General features: G+C 43.1%; 1 protein-coding gene across 1 annotated transcript in view; it reads left to right on the top strand.

The window, feature by feature from the left end:
• Positions 1 to 17,095, top strand: part of LOC146045091 (mucin-2-like) — a 71,015-nt gene that overhangs the window by 14,706 nt on the left and 39,214 nt on the right. Inside the window, exons 7-8 of the mRNA XM_083163774.1 lie at positions 5,447 to 5,575; positions 9,647 to 9,791. Coding sequence (XP_083019900.1) covers positions 5,447 to 5,575; positions 9,647 to 9,791 — 274 coding nt within the window. The remainder of the gene's footprint in view (positions 1 to 5,446; positions 5,576 to 9,646; positions 9,792 to 17,095) is intronic.

The raw sequence follows: 17,095 nt of genomic DNA, 5'->3' as shown, positions 1-17,095 counted from the left end.
AGGATTGAATAGGCAAATCCAATTTGCCCACAAACATGAGAGGTGAAAATTTTGTCCGGGATTGAATACAGGCCTATGTTTTAAGCTGTTGATATAAATTATGCCTGTGGAGGCATACAAGGTTTCAAAATAAATTGAAACCAAAAACCAAATGTTCAATGCAATATCTGCACTAATATATAAACTTGAATTAGGCTAACCTGGATGAATCAGATTTTAATAAATCTATTTTATATAGAGGGTGGCCAATTTGTAGTTAAACTATGGCCACCCATAGATTTAAAGTTGATATATTTAGAGTATTAAGAGGGTATAAGGTCGTTAGGTCGACAATGCTTGTTCCCCATCCCGTTCACAGCTAGCAGCACGGGCGGGGGCTGGTGGCAACGGGCTGCACCAATAGGAACACCCAGCTTTTCATGTGTGTTCCCATGAAAACATAGGGTGCTCCTATGGATATGGGCTGATGTCGCAGGTGCAGGTGGTGGGCAGCTGATGTCAGTGGATGTCAGCTGCCCACCCACTTCCCACACAGGGCGCTTGTAGATGTGAGACACCAGAAAGGTTGCCAGACCACCCCCACTGGCGAGCGGACGCTACATCTGACTTGGAAGCACGAGTGTCCCACACAGATGCGCGTCCCAGTTTCCTGTCAGCAGGGAATGGGAACCCAGCCCATCTCCACCTCAGGGAGATGGGCAGAGTTAGGGGGTGGAGCGGAGAGGTGGGGGACGATGATGGGGGATGGCGACGAGGTGGTGGAGACCCGGGAAGAGCTCCGGTTGAAGGGGATGTGCACGCGTTTTGTGGAGGTGCATCCCCTTCCGCTGGCTGGCAGGGGGCTGGCGGCTGGCGAATCCAAAACCAGTCCCTGCCTGAATGAGTAGCACTCCATCTGTAATCCAAATAATAAGTGTCAATAGTATATCATAGCTGTAAGTTTGAAGTAAATTTCTTCCCATCATGAGATGAATCTAGTAGCCAAGCACATCTTTATCTGAAATCTTCCATTAAAAAAGAAGCACTAATTCAGTGATTGGACAGAAGAAATCTCGGACAGAGCCTCCTTTGGTCACTTTGACCTCCACCTTACGAGTCTTTCCATCATCACTGATGACAACCTTGGTGAGAAGTCCCATTGGCCAGTCATTGTGATGGGCCTCTTTATCCTTCAAAAGAACAAAGGACATCTGCCATTTGTGACAATTTTGAAGCATATGTAGATACTATGTGTTCCAGTGATGCCAAAACACATTGGACAGGTGGAACATGTTTCCATTGGTGCCTGTAAATGTTATTGTGGTCAAAGATTTCAGTAGGAATTGAAGCAGCTCCTTTCTTCTTTAATAAGAATGGTTGGAGAATCAGAGCCTTAAGATTCTGGGACAAGTGGTCTTGCAGTAATTATGGCAAATACTTTTGCAAGAATGGTGACTAAAACTTCATGGTTAAGAGATGACTTGTGGTCCAGCAACATTGAATCAAGGATTCTGTATGTGATTCCAATTATGCATTCCCAGGATCCTCCAATATGGGATGAATGAGGGTGCACCCATTGTTAGATATGAAATTGCTTAATTGCAGTTCCTTGAAGATATGTGAACCATGACACTCTGTTAAAGTGTCCTTTGAAAAGCAGTAAGCAGTGTGAATTAGGTGAGCGGCAGCGCCTAATAAGTATGACCAACTTGAGAAATGGTCAAAATGATGTGAATTCAGCTTCAGTTTTGTAGTCACGGTAGTGTAGAGTGTAGAGCTTGTGGGCCCAATTTCTTTGTCGGACTCGGGATCGACCAGCTCGTAGTTGGTATTGGTAGGAGTTAAGCAAAAATCACCATACAAGAATCTTGGAGGTGACAACCATATCTCACAAAGGTTGGATGTTGATGAAGCAGGTTCTGTGTGATCTCTATGAAATATATTTTACAAGAAATCCACAAAATGTTTTCCATCTCAGGTTTCCCCTTTAGAGTTTGTTTTAAAAAGGGAGATCTAATCAACTGCTTGCTGTAGATTGTTTGATAGTTTCACTCTTGGAAAGCGGAAGGGTAAAGGTGCTACCGAGCTGCTGCAATCATCCTGAGTAAAATCTTTGTCCAATATCTTGAGAAATTCTTTATCTTCTCTTGCATATGCTAACTTGCTGTCCTCACTTGTTGAATTAAACACAATTGATCCAAGACTGTCATCCCAAGACAAGATCATGTTCATGTTATCTTGATGGTCATGCTGCAAATTACTGCTGCCCAGTTTCTCTTTCACCCAATAATGATATAGGCATGGCTGAAATGAGTGCTGCGACCATTAGGCAAGACGTATGTCTTAAGTGAGGAAATCTTGGTTGGCTTCTTCATCCTCTCTATGCAGACATTGTCTAAGATAACCCAACCTAGCTCAAGGCATTGGGCAAATGAAGCATCATTTGGCCTTTGATATGTTGGCAGACTTTATGTACCCTGAGAATGTCTCTACCGTGCAGAAGTTACAGAAGGAGCGGGAGACATCTTTGAAGGGGATGGCGGAAGAGTCGCCATCCGCCATCCCCCGCAAGCCGCCGTAAGGGGAAGCGTGCACAAGATGCGCGCGGGTCCTCTTACAACAGGGCTCCACCCAGGTCCCCGCAGCCTCACCGATGGTCGCCCTGGTCCTCGCCGCCTTGCCGCACCCCCCTAACCCTGTCCGTCTCCCTGAAGTGGAGACGGACAGGGTTCCCGTCCCCCCGCCGACAGGAAACTGGGACGCGCGTGCGTGTGAGATGCACGTGTGTCCCAGTCAGATGGATCGCCTCTCCGCAGGCGATCGCCAGCGGACAGATTCTGGCGATCCCTGGGCAAGAATAAGAAGCGCTCCATCTGTAGGTATTTCATTGGATGTAGGTCTTAGGTGAATGTGATGAAGAGCAACTTCGGGTATTGGACTCTCCTCTCTGTTGGATGGTATCTGGTTACACTCAACAAGTATGGGTAAGGGTATCTCAAGTTTGTCCTTGAGAGAAGCTACAACCAGTTTACTGGCTTTTCTTCCAGAAGCCTCTGTAATTTCATCACAGGTACCCAAATTGTAAGCATTTCCTTTTAAGTTTAACAGATCAAAAAGTTCTCGACTTGCGAGTGATTGGTTGCTCTGGTCATCCAAAATGATATACACATCTTAAAGTCTTTTCTGGCTGTCTCTTGGGATATACATTGACTAGACATATCTTTGCACAAGACTTTTCACAAAGATCTTCCTCACAAACTTTAGTGCACAAAGAAGATATAGTAGTAGGACTTGATGTTTGATCTGCAATCTCCCCGTCATGCTTTGGTGTAGGAGGGAGATGTGCAGGTGGTGTAGGATTGGGTTGAGAAGGATGAAATGCCTGCGAGTGGTCCTCATGGTCACATTCTATGCACTTCATAGCAGTTTTACAGTTCTTAGCAAAATATTCAGTAGAAGCACAACATCTGAATCATACCACAAATTCCTTTAGAAGTTCCTTGCATTCCTGGAGTGGTTTCTTTCTGAAATCAATGCATTTCTTGAGGGGATTTTGTTTCTTATGAGTTTTCATTTCACATTGGTTGCTCTTGTCAGGAGCTGATGTTGGTGTGGGAAGAACTATTTCACTGACACTGGAATTCTGTGATTCTTGTAGTTAGAGTTTGGACTGTCATACTTGTAAGTAGGTGAACCAGCATGACTTGATTCACTGTAGGAGAAGTTTGGGTCATTCTTGGTTTCTGCAATATTCTTGACAAACTCACAGAAATAGAAAAAACTCCAAAATATGTAACCTATGGAGGGAATGGGAGAATTTCCAGATAATAATATAACACCACCAGTAAATATAGATGAATATAGAAAGACACCAAGAGAAACTTAGAGAGAAACCTAGATACCAGGAAAGCGAGGAGACATACCTAACTTCTGCCTTCCCCTCTCCAGCCCTCTTTACCCCGAAAGTATAAATACAAATGTATAGAGCTGACTATATCTATCAAGTAAACTTGACTGTCAAGACTTGTAATTTTTTTTCTCTTTTCTTTCTTTTTTGTTGTTTGTTGGTATGTTATGTATTGTCTTGTATAAAATGTTTACAGGGAAATGTACACCCCTGTTGTATGTATTGATATCTTAAAATGGAAACAATAAAACGTAAAAAAAAAAAATAGAAAAAAGTAGGAAAGGAGACTTTATTTCCACATATCTTGACCCAAGTGTAGTCCACTTTTCTTCAATACCGTATGGCAGCTTGGAAACTATTGAGTTTACCCCATGAGCAGAGGCCAGGTAAGTGAGTATCTGCTTTGGCCAGGAGCAGCTCAAAGAGTAAGTCTCTGAGATTCTGGAATTTCTCATTGTGCTTTCCGGATATCTTTGGGAAATTTCACAACCGTTTGAACAGAGAATTCTCTATGGTTTCAGGACTTCCAAAGCTTCATTCTAACCTTTCCCAAGCAACAATGAGGCCTGCTGCAGGATTTATAATGTGGACAGATCTGAGTCTCTTCATATGTTCTGTGGACTGTGGGCCAAGCCATGTGATCAGCAGATCTTCAGCAGCAGTAATGCCAAGGTCAATAATTGCGGCTCTGAAGCACATTTCCAACCTCTGTAGTTTTCAGACTGTTTTGCAATAGTAACATGACAGTATATGAAACACATGTGTCGTGGGAAATGGCAGTTTCTATTAGTTATAATTAAACAGTAAACTTGATTAATCAATTTGATTGATTATTCAGGTTACTCCGCTTTCTTATTCACCAGTTTTTATGTAAAAAAATTAAAGTGGTCATTGGCGATTTCATATGCTATTAGTCTATTCAGAGACAGTGGCTTATGTAATAGACTGCCAGATGCATTTATTGTAGATATTCTGGCAGGTTTGGCCATATTTATTAATCAGTAGTAATTGAAAAAGGTTGGCTCTGGCTTAAATGATTTTGGCCTCATGGATGGTGTAATGGTTAGCATTACTGCCTCACAGCACTGAGGTCATGGGTTCGATTCCCACCATGGTCCTAACTGTGTGCAGTTTGTATATTCTCCCTGTGCTTACATGGGTTTTCTCCGGGTTCTCTGGTTTCCTACCACAATCCAAAAATATACTGGTAGGTTATTTGGCTCCATACCAAAAAAATTGAATCCTAAAATGTGTGTGCGTGTACATGTGGTAGGGAATATAGATTGTAAGCTCCACTGGGGCAGGGACTGATGTGAATGTTCAAATATTTTCTGCAAAGTGCTGCGGAATATGTCTGCACTATATAAGTAGCTGGTAATAAATAAAATTAATAATTGCTCCTATAATAATAAATATGGGCAAACTCGACAAAATCTCCCCCCCTGACTGCATCTCACAGGTTATTACATAAACACCTGATTGTCAATACCATAAGGCTTTGCCAAACACAGTGTTCTGAGTGAGTCTCCTTATGTTTTTTTTTTCTTTTAAACACCCCAGCTATATCCTGTGATTACTACAATAAAAAGAATCAGTGTGAGTGGCACTATAAGGCCTGTGGAGCGCCTTGTATGAAAACCTGCAGGAATCCCAGTGGCACATGCAAATATAACCTTAAAGGATTGGAAGGTAAAACAATAAGACAATGTATAATGTTATCTTAAAATCATATAATATTTTTCTTGATAGCATCTAAAGATTATGTAGATGGCTTAGGCATTCCAAAATTGGGTGAAATTTAATAGGATGAGAAATTCAGAGAGAAATGTGGCAAGAATTCTCCAGTTTTTTTAAAGCGGCAATCATCTAGAGTACACTTCAAAATCAAACTAGTTTTGCAATGTAAATGATTGCCGTTTTACAAATACTGGAGATTTCTTACCAAATCTCTCACTTTCTGAATCTCTCATCCTTTTAAATTTCACCCTGTGGCCCTTATTCTGATTGAGTCGGATGGCTGCGTGTTCAGTCAGACGGCCGATGTTTTGTGTTTGCGCATGTGCAGAGGCGTTTCTGTGCATGTGCCAATGCCACGCACGTCCGAATATGGCGTGAATTACGTACAGAAAACGATCCGGCAGAACAATCCGAACAGGGGGTGGAGAGGGGCGTGACAGGCTGTTTTGGCTCATTACCATATGCGTATGCCCCACGTTTCATGGGCGTTCCCATGAAAACACTGGGCATACGTATGGTAATCCGGCCGTGACGCACGTGTGGGGGGTGGACAGCAGACATAGCCTGATGCCAGCTGCCCGCCCATATCCCTGCTTTCGCATGGAGAAACGTCCAAGTGGTCTGGAGCACTTGGAGCTGTCTGACCTCTTGGTCCATCATTCGATGGTCGGGGACCATCGGAGGATGGGTGAATTGTTCACATGAAACATCCACTCATGGTCCGTTCTCTGGGCTTCTTACCGCATTCGGACGGTGTGAGCGATCCGTACGGTAGGCGGGGTTAAGAATAATCTGTGGCCACCCGAAAATACGAGTCAACTAGAATAAGGGATAATGTGTGATCTAGTACAGAGTTACTGTGTTAAAATGTATCCATTCCTTGGCTTATTTTTATCTCCATTCATCACTACATATAGTATATCATAATATTATTACCTTTGGCTTATTCAGATGGAGTTTTTCTAGTAGTTTATCTAAATATAAAAGCTACTTAACAATGGGGCCAAATGTAATATGGTGTGAAACTCAAAGTGAGAGATTTTGGGAGATTTTTCCCCATTCTTTTTAAAGCGGCAATCATTTACACTGAAACACCAGGTTGATTTTGCCATGTAATTGATTGCTGCTTTTAAAAAAAATGGGAAACTCTCCAAAATCTCTCACTTTCTGATTCTCACACCCTATTACATTTTGCCCTAGGTCTGAAAAAATAAGGGGGGCTATTTAATAAAAACTGCACCCAATCCCCAAAAAGTAACATTCCTTATCCCTGTATAGTGCAGCAATTTGGAATTTACTTTTGTTAGTACTGTATGTATCATTAGTGAAATGCCAGGACACTGGCTATGATTCTAAAGGCCCTCAAATACTATGCGACTTCTCCTATGGGAGAAGACGCATCCAATTCCCCTTGAGCTGCAATGTATGCAATGTATGCATACAATCCCCGCTTCATGCTGCTGCAAGGGTGCAAGATCTCACGTGCAGCGTGGTCCGAGACCGATCCGGTACGCATGGGACCTCGCATTGGATCATATTGGATGTCAGACACATGCTATTTGGGACGATTTCTCATCCCGATCCATTGGAAATCGGGGCAAAATGCATAGTGTATGGAGGCCTTAACCCATTTGAGGGTCGGTTGGGCCATGCATATACAAGTGCTTATTAAAATGACTAAGATATACCCCATATGCTTCACTAGGCTAATGCCATCGAAAGAGAAAATGGCAATTTACTTAGTCCATATTAACAGCTCCCATATTTACAGTGAAATCCCTTTGATAAATACCTGAGAGTAGTGTAAGACTGGGGCAGATAGGGCCCACTGGGGAATGCAGCAGTATAGGCCCACATTCAGGGGTGTGACCAGTCCTCAGAGGGTATGTGGCTAACTTTTTAAAGAGCCATTGATACATTTAAACATTAAATACTGTTAGTGCATGCATTACAATGTACCAGATTAATAACAGCAATGCAATGTAGATAAAACACCACAGTCCTGTGCAGTATAAGGTTACATATGCATACTGTAAAATTGAAATGTGCAGGCTGGAACATGATCCCTAGAAGAAGAGATGGGGCCCCAGGCAGTGGGGCCAATGGGGATTTCGCCTGTACCCCTGTGGGCCAGTCTGATCCTGCCCGAGACACAAAAATGTGCAGCTTTCCCAAATCAGCCATTTTGGAGGATTTTTATCATGTTTGCTTCAAGGTTTTTCAGGGAGAGCAATAATATGAGAATTTACAGGTAGCACCATAATAAAAATGGAACCATTGGTACTTGTGTATTTTGGCGGCGCCCATCGCATCGCATACCATAACGTACTGTATATGATGGTATGCGATGCAACGCGATATCGTACGATAGTGCACTATGGCATACAATTTTGAAATTGTATGCCATTGTACATGGCATACAATGCCATACGATGCGATGCGATTAAACATTGTATAAGCACCCTAATGGCCCGAAGCGTGGCGAGCGCAGCGAGCCCCGCGAGGGGACGCGGATACCTGTGAAGCCCGCGAAGGGACGCGTTTACCTGTGAAGGTATCCGCGTGCGCTCGCCACGCTTCGGGCTCGGAGGCTCGCTGCGCTCGCCACACTATTCTATTCTCATCTCCACGCCGACGTGGATAGTGGGGGTATGAAAAGGTCGTAGGACGCGTACCGCCGCCCCTCGCGGGCTCGCTGCGCTCGCCACGCTTCGGGTTCACGTTTATAGTGGGGGGGTGGCGTGGGGGTGCATTTAACATTGTAAGCACCCATTAGGGTGCTCAAAAGCACCCTTTAGGGTGCTTATACGATTTTTTATCGTATAGGGGGTCAAAATCGCGTCGCATCGCATGCCATCGGGTATATGGCATGCGATGCGATACGTTCATCGTACGACGGACATCGGGGGCGCCGCCAAAATACACAAGGCCTCCTGTGGAGTGCCCACATAAACGCCACAACAAAAAGGGCCCACCAGCGTATGTTTTTCTTAAGGAAGCTACGTCTGGCTGGTATGAGCAGAAGAACCTTGGTGAATTTTTATACTGGCGTTATCGAGAGTGTAATAACCTTCGGTATTGTGGTGTGGTTCGGCTCTTGTTCCGCAGCTGATCGTAAAGCCCTCCAGAGGGTGGTGTCAGTGGCAAGCAAAATAGTGGGGGTTGTTCTGCCAAGTATCCACCATGTATTCGAATCCCGGCTTCTCAAGAAGACTAACAGTATTTTGAGGGATTCTTCCCATCCCAGTAGCGACATGTTTTCCTTACTCCCCTCCAACAAGCGTTATCGTTCTGTCTTGTGTAAGTCTAAACGATACAGAGAGAGCTTCTTCCCAACAGCAATTCGTGTTTTAAATTCTAAGTCGGAATTTTTCTGGGTACAGATCTTATTTGCATATTGTTCTACTTTTATTGTCTTTTTCTCATCTTTTGTATTGTTCATAACTGAATTTCGTTTAATGTTCATGTATGTGAGCATTTTATGATAATAAAGATATTATTATTATTATTATTATTATTATTATTACCATTTTAAAAACCATGTGCTGAGCAAATGATTTGTAGAGATTGTTATCTGTGTTTCCAATATATAGAATTTTCTGTACTTCGGGAGGGGCGGGGGTGTTTGGGATGGGATTAGAGAAGTGGAGATGTTGCCAAAGTTACCCCGATTCTACCTATTATCTTCTACTTGGTGTTAGATAAACTATAAGTAGAATTTGATTGGTTTCTACTGTATGAGCAACATCTCCACTTCTATCAACCGGCACTTTAGTAATTATACTCCCTGATGTTTAACCCTTTGAGTGCCAATTTGTCAAAATAGGTGTGAAAATTGACAAGCAAGCATCTTTATTCATCATAATGACCTGTAAAGATTACCTCATATAGGAAATACAATGTACTATGGCAAAAAATGCATCATGTCATGGCATCATCCTAGTTAAAAAAATGTGAATACAAATATGTTTATTTTATTGTTTCAAAGTAATTTTATAAAATTATGATTTTTATATACTATAGGTTGCTATCCCAGCTGTCCTAAGGACAGGCCATACTTTAATGAAGATGAAATGCAATGTGTGGCTCAATGCGGCTGTCTGGACAAACAGGAAAATTATTACACACTTGGAGAGAAGATTGAATCGTGCAATATCTGTGAAATCTGGTACAATGTTTAGCTTTCAATGCATACGGAAAAAAACACAATGGGGGAAATTTACTAAAATGGGACATTTATTTTAGATGGGATGTTGCTATAGGCAACCAATCAGATACTATCTATTATTTTGTAGAAGGTGCTAAATAAATAAGAAGTAGATTCTGATTGGTTGCCCATAGCACCACCAGATGTGAAATAGAACTCCCATCTTAATAGATGTCCCCCAATGTTTTTGATGACATTCATGGGTATCAGTTTTAAAATAAAGCTGTTTTTAATACAATGAAATATTTGAACATTAGATCAAGCATTGGTCATCATAGTTCCCAGCAGTGTGTGCTTTGTAGGTGACCATAATGAAAACCAATATGAGAAAAAGTGAATCAAATACCACTTAAACACGTTTCTGTGTGTGACAATGGTAATGAAAAACATATGAAAGCTTATATAAAAGTTGTTAGGAGAGTATCCCCGAACCTGCTCCCTAACTCTGTTGCCCCGGCTCAGAGTCCACAAACCAGTGCAAACCTAGTCTTCACCTGTACCCGTCCCAGCTGTAAGGGCGAATTAGGTCCGCCCAGACTCCGTTACAGGCAGGTCTTAGGATGGGACAACGTATTCGTGGGGGCTGACCGGGAGCAAGAGGACTACTAACTTACTAGAAACGCTGTAGATGTGATTTTCCTAGATTTTGCTAAAGCCTTCGACACAGTACCACACAAGAGGTTGATAAATAAAATGGAGGACATGGGATTAGGGGCAAATATCTGTAGATTGGTAGGGAACTGGCTGTGTAATAGAGAACAAAGAGTGGTTGTGAACAGTGCCGTATCAAATATGACACCAGTACTAAGTGGAGTGCCACAGGGTTCGATAATAGGGCCCATTTTATTTAACATATTTATTAACAATATTGGGCTGGGATTACTCAGCAATGTATCCATCTTTGCGGACGATACACAACTGAGCAGAGTTATTAAATCATCAGAAGATGTCACCACGCTTCAAAATTATCTTGACAATCTAGATGAGTGGGCAAAAAAGTGGAAGATGAGGTTCAATGTGAACAAATGCAAGGTCATGCACCTTGGGATACATAACAAAATTCTCGCATGTATTAAAAGGGGCATAGAAACTAGGGACTCAAAAGTAAATATGCCTCTGTACAAATCATTGTTTAGACCACACCTCGAATACGCAGTTCAGTTCTTGGCCCCGCACTATAAAAAGGACATCATAGAATTAAAATAAAAAAAAGAGCAACAAAGCTTAATAGGGGAATGGAGAATTTAAGCTATGAGGAAAGATTAAACAATTTGGGACTGTTTATACTAGAGAAAAGATGTTTAAGGGGGCATATGCTCAACATGTATAAATATACTAGGTGATTCATCGCGCCCTTTGGGCGCTCTTCACACCGTCGTAAGGGGCTGCGCCCCCCTTAATTTGTGAACGTTTGTAATGTGAGAAATATGGTTAGAATTGTATGAAAGATGCCTGTATTGCAACTTGAGTTATAGGTGAAATAGAGAGCATATGATTTGGAAGGGGGTGTGTATTGTTTTATTTAATTAAAAAGCGGTTGTTTAGGTGTGTGTGTGCGCAATAGTATAGTAGGGTGTTTTAGGGTCAGCGGCTCCCCACTGGCGGAGGTCACGACACAGGAGTACAGGAGGCTGGGTAGTGATAGGGGTGTGTGGGCATAAGGGGGACTAAAGAGGAGCTTTTGTCAGCGTGGCAGCACAGGAGTACAGGACGGCGACCCTGAGTCAGTGTCTTCTCCTACTGGGTGGGAGTTAGGGTGCATGAGAGCAGGAGGCTGGGCTATGAGGCATGATTGGGGTATGTGGGCAACACAGTGTTAGCGACTCCCTAGTGGTGGAAGTTACGGTTCAGGAGAGCAGGAAGCTGGGTAGTGATAGGGGTGTGTGGGCATACAGGGGACTAAAGAGGAGGGTGGGGGACACTGTACAGCTTCTGCCAGTGGGTTAGGGTCCAGCATGGCAGCACAGGAGTCCAGTATGGTGCCCCTGAGTCAGTGTCTTCTCCTACTGGGTGGGTGTTAGGGTGCATGAGAGCAGGAGGCTGGGGGGTAAAGCATGACAGGGGAATGTGAGCAACACAGGGTGAGCGGGTCCCCACTGGTGGAAATTACGGGGCAGGAGAACAGGAGGCAGGGCAGTGATAGAGGTTTGTGGGCATGAGGGGTTGTGAATGTTTTTGGCTGTTGCAGATTAGAGATGGGCATTGGTGCAGACGCCATCGATGGTTGGCATTGATGGTGATTTTGCACCCTGCCATCGATAGTAGTAACATATTACTTGGATAACCATCGATTGTTGTAGCTATCGATGGTCATCTATTATATCTGACTAAATAGTCCGTGGGTCAATCAGAACTCGGTGGCGGGACTTCCCAGTGTGGGGGGGGCGGAGCAGCGTGGCAGCTAGGGCCGGATTTCCCACTGTCAATACCGATTTTTATATAATCAAAGAACAATAAGTGAAAAGCGTAGGTTACGTATTATGTCCGTAACCTGCGTACCCTTTATTTCTAGCTACGTGCGAACAAAACTTAGCGCAGCGTAGCGTACCTTTATCGTGTATTATACACGGAAGAACCAATGCATTAATAGGAGATCCCTTCGCAGTACTTTGTCTCCAATCTGCGAATACACCTTAAAGGACAATGTCCGTAATACACCTTATCGCTAGATGCGAATAATAGACGAGACCACAGTATAAAGGTGAGGAGATAGAAACTCCTGAATAGTGTATTTAGTCCCTAATGGACAAAAGGGGATTACAGAAATAAGAATATACAGGGTAACACGTGACTCACTTATCTAACAATAAATAAGTACCTTAAAACACTTACAAAGATGCAGAAACAGTACAATCATAATCAGCCACATCACATAAAATGGGAATACAAATGTTTACCGTCAGGGAAAATAGCGCAGCGCAGTCCGGTCGGAGCTCGCCATGTTCAGATTGAACTATAGCCCGGGTTATTGGTGAGGGGATTCATCAGCAGTTCCAAAAATATAAAAGAAAGAACCAGCTCAGGGATGGCTATCTTATAGGGTCAGAAGGGGGAGGACAAAGGCCATTCCTATTGGTCAGGGTTCAAATGTCCAGTCCTCAGTGATTGGGCAAGGTATTACATCTGGCTTGGAGACGTGCAGGGGGCGGGAAGGGTACTTTGGTGTCCTTTTGTTTGCTGGCATGTCGTCGGGGGTCGTAAACAGCAACACAAACTAATTACAACTGCATTCCTTTGCCTCACTCAGGACACATGATAAAAATACATATAATAGGTATTTTGTCCGTAATTATCAGACCATGGGACTTGCGAATATTTGGCTGTGACCGGAATGCTGCGTATGGGACACTGAACATAATGATACCAAACATGTACAGAAACAATCGTGTATTTCTAATTAAACTATGTGTAGTGCACTAATCCTTTAATTAACTATATTTTATTTGGTGTAAACATGGTATTGTGAATTTATGTGTAATAGTATGGCTGCGCTTCTGGTCCACTTTGTCACACAGACTCGGGTATGTATACTTTATTTGCGCAACTCTGCAAACCAAAATGGCGGCCATACTATCCTAAAATGGCGTGTATAAAACTCGACATTGACAGTCCACCCTTTGACAGTAAATATAAAACTGTCACAGAACAAACATTTTTCATAACAACACAGAAATTCATAATCCTAACAGAGAAATTGGGATCAGTGAATTAAACATATAAGGGGAGTAAACCATCTGCTCTTTGGCCGATCCAGGATCATGGATAAATGATGGGCCGCATTTATCGAACAATCTCAGGGTGACGAAGGATAATGTACAATTTTTGGGATAAAAATAAAAACAAGGGAGGTTACAACATATACAATTGTTTTTCAGATATGGCATCCTTTGGTAGGCGTTGTTTGTGACAACAGACCCTGGAATTCTTTGTTGTCTCTCTTTTTGGTATGCTTTTTTTTTTTAAGTATGCTGGTATTATTACTATCAAACATCCGGTCCTGGGTAACATGTCAAGCTTATAGTTTCTACCTTGACCTAAACTTGGACGGGTAACACACTCTCAGAACTCTGTATCGTCTGTCCAATACCTGGCAGCAGTGCGACAGCAGTATCCTTGACTTTGAAGATAAGAACGGATAGTGGGGGGGACAAGAATAGGACCCAAAATAATAGAGAAAACTGAGAAAGGAAAAAACTTGTTAGTGATCCTTCCAACCTGTTACCAGTGGGGTGTGTCACAGTCCCTTTTGTAGCTTGTACAGGTTGCTTGACCTTTGCTGCTCTCCAGTCCTCCCGAAATGGTGCCTCTAGCGATTTCTTTCTTTCGCCCTCGAATGTAAGGACCTTCTGGGTTTCTGGTCTTTGGCAGTAGGACGAACGTACCCGAATCTCTCTCTCTGCGACTTTGTTATTGAGGTAGTGCTGGTCAACAAGACTTGGGGTGGTTCTTTCCAAAGGTCTATCAAGCAACCTGTATATGGCAAAGCAGGGGAAACAACAACATCTCCTGGTTCATGGTTATGACAGTTCACAACAGGTGTCAACAAAGTCCTTTTGCTGCAGTTTTCCAGGTGTGGATACATCATTTGCATTATTATTTTTTTTCGTGGTGTGGTCTAGGATCTCCTTGTGGGATTACCATAACGTGTGGCTGCCCGCCAAGCAATGTTTCGATGGGGACAAATGAGGTGGAGTTCTGAGAGTGATTCTACCCACTACAAAAGAGATTGTGGGGTGTACCATCAGTCCCTAGAGGTTTACACATGACTTAAAATCTTTCATATATACTTGCATACTCAGGGGTGCTTCTGGGCTGCCATATCTATACGCACAAACATCAACACATATATATATATAAAAATAAGTAAATAAATAACTAAAACGCTTCTAGAGTGGACTGTACAAAGTCAATTTGTATTACCTGCAGAGGATCCTGCTGGAGGAGGGATGTGGAGATGGCTCTGTGGGAACAGCCGTTCCAGTTTCTTTCCCCAGACAAGTAAGGCATGACCCTGTCGTCTTACCTGTCTGTGGGCACACCAGTAATTTCGGACTAATTTTCCACATACCTTCCCTGTCAAGACAAGTCAGGCCATGGGCTATCTCTGCCCTGACAGTTTGGCATGTTCTCAGAGTCACTGGTTTTCCTTGTCCATCTTTCTATTCCTGTCCACATCCCTTCGGCTTCCAGACTGCTTCTCCTGCAGGGGACACAAATCTTGTATTTCTATGTGAATACACTGATATTTACAGGGGGAACACAAACATTATCCGCAGAGCGCATGGCTCACCCAGCTGCCTTGTCAGCATGTTCATTATCAAGTGACACTGAATCCTTATCGAAGGTGTGGGCTTTACACTTGATAACAGCCACTCTGTCCGGCAGCTGTGTGACTGTCAGGAATCTTTTAAACTTACAACGCTTGCGCCACTGGAGTGCCAGCTACTGAAACAAACATCTCTAAGGCGCCATAGGGCCTAAGATCTTCTGCATTACCCCAAAAAACGTACTTGGAGTCGGCATGAATATTGGCTGTTTTTCTCTCAGCCTGCAGTACTACTAATGAGGCTGCTGTTGCTGAGTGAGACGTCCAATGGGTTCAGCCTCTACTATGCCTTTTCCATCTATTACGGTATAGCCAGTGTACAATTTTCCCCTCTCAGTGTTGTGGAAAGAACGAGGGAGGGAGAGAAAAAAAAATGAATTACCTCTTCCAATGGGTTGTTACCACCCTTTGGGGGCATGCTGCAAAGGTCTGATTCAAACATGTCATGCAATCATATTCGTCTCAGCTCCCACTAAACTCCACCATTCCAGCAACCTCAGCACCAATCCACCCTTTGTGCCTTGGAGGGCACACCTGGTAAGAGTGTTGCTGGGTTTACAATATTACCCATTTTACTGGTAACATTTATAGAATTCATCAATGCAAGTTCCCATATAGTGAACTTGGCTGATGAATATTTTTTTTTTCACCTGTTTAGGCAGAATTTTAGGAGTGTCCAGACTATATGAGGAGCATAACCAGTTAAAACACACCCCAACACCACATTCTCAGTTTTGTTTACCGGTAGTGCTATAGCAACTACACTGTGTAGACAAGTAGGAAGTGCTCGAGTAACTGGGTTTAATTGTACACTGCAGTACGACATTGGTCAGCCTGGCATCACCAGGTTTCTTACGTCACTATATCTGTCGCCCCCTCAGCAGGTCTAGTATTCCAAATCACATGGTCTCTTGTGTCAGTCATACCCAGTGCAAAGGCTGTAATCAGGCCTGTTTCTCATTCTTTACTATCCACATCTGTCTGTGAGGACATGGGTTTTGTGGTTGCACCTATTTATATGTAAATGCGTTTTACAACCCTTTTCATTCTCTGTTGAAGGGGAATGCTTTGTGCACTACTTGGACTGCTTTTCACAAGATGGTGGCTGTGGTTGCCCTGGGTAACATAAGGAGCAATGCTTAAGGTTACTGGGACTTTGTTCAAAATGTACTGAAAAATTATATTTTGTGACTACTCGCTTTATGGGTTACCGCATATTCACAATGGGTATTTCTCTGCTGGGAGTGCGACAGATTTTTCGAACTATTTCTTTCTATCATTTGTGGGTTTTGTTACTAATGTGTCCCAGATTTCCCCCCCTCCCCCCCCTGTTCAGGCACAACCGCAATCCGTCCTGAGATACCTTATGTCCTGCCTCAGGAGGATACACCAGAAGTTGTCAATCGCCATCTGCTGGTGTTGTGGATGAGAAAAGGACATAACAATAGATCATTAACCCATTGTATTGGTATCAACCCATTGGTGGGCCGTAAGGACAGTGTGCGATCCTGCAAGACCTGGGGGAGGGGCTTGGTGGCTCTCTAAAGTTGCTGGAACAGAAGAGTAGGGGAAGGAAAAAAAATGGAAAAAGAGAGAGAGAAAAACTCAAAAGGGTAGGAAAAATTAATGACAGTTATGTGTACATTTATTTTCAACAGAAAATTTCTCTTTTATTTGGATGACACCAGGATTTGGCACTATGGGGGAATTGGCTCTCAACTATTTGGTTCTTACCCTTTTCAACTCCTGTTCTGATCTGTAAGCCCTCCCTTCTTTCTCTTTCCCAGTGTGGTTGTGACTATGGGCTGTGTCTAGGGGTATTTAGCTAAAAGTTCTCTTTTGGGAACCTTGTTATTTCACTGGGTATTTTTCCCGCTCAACCTCAGGTTCCAAATGGTGACGCTGTACTTTGGGGGGCTATGCTCTTTGTTTTTAAATG

Source organism: Crinia signifera, chromosome 11 (genome assembly GCF_055691185.1).
Source record: "Crinia signifera chromosome 11, ASM5569118v1, whole genome shotgun sequence".
Classification (NCBI taxonomy): Eukaryota; Metazoa; Chordata; class Amphibia; order Anura; family Myobatrachidae; genus Crinia; species Crinia signifera.
This window is presented reverse-complemented; position numbering and strand designations above follow the sequence as displayed.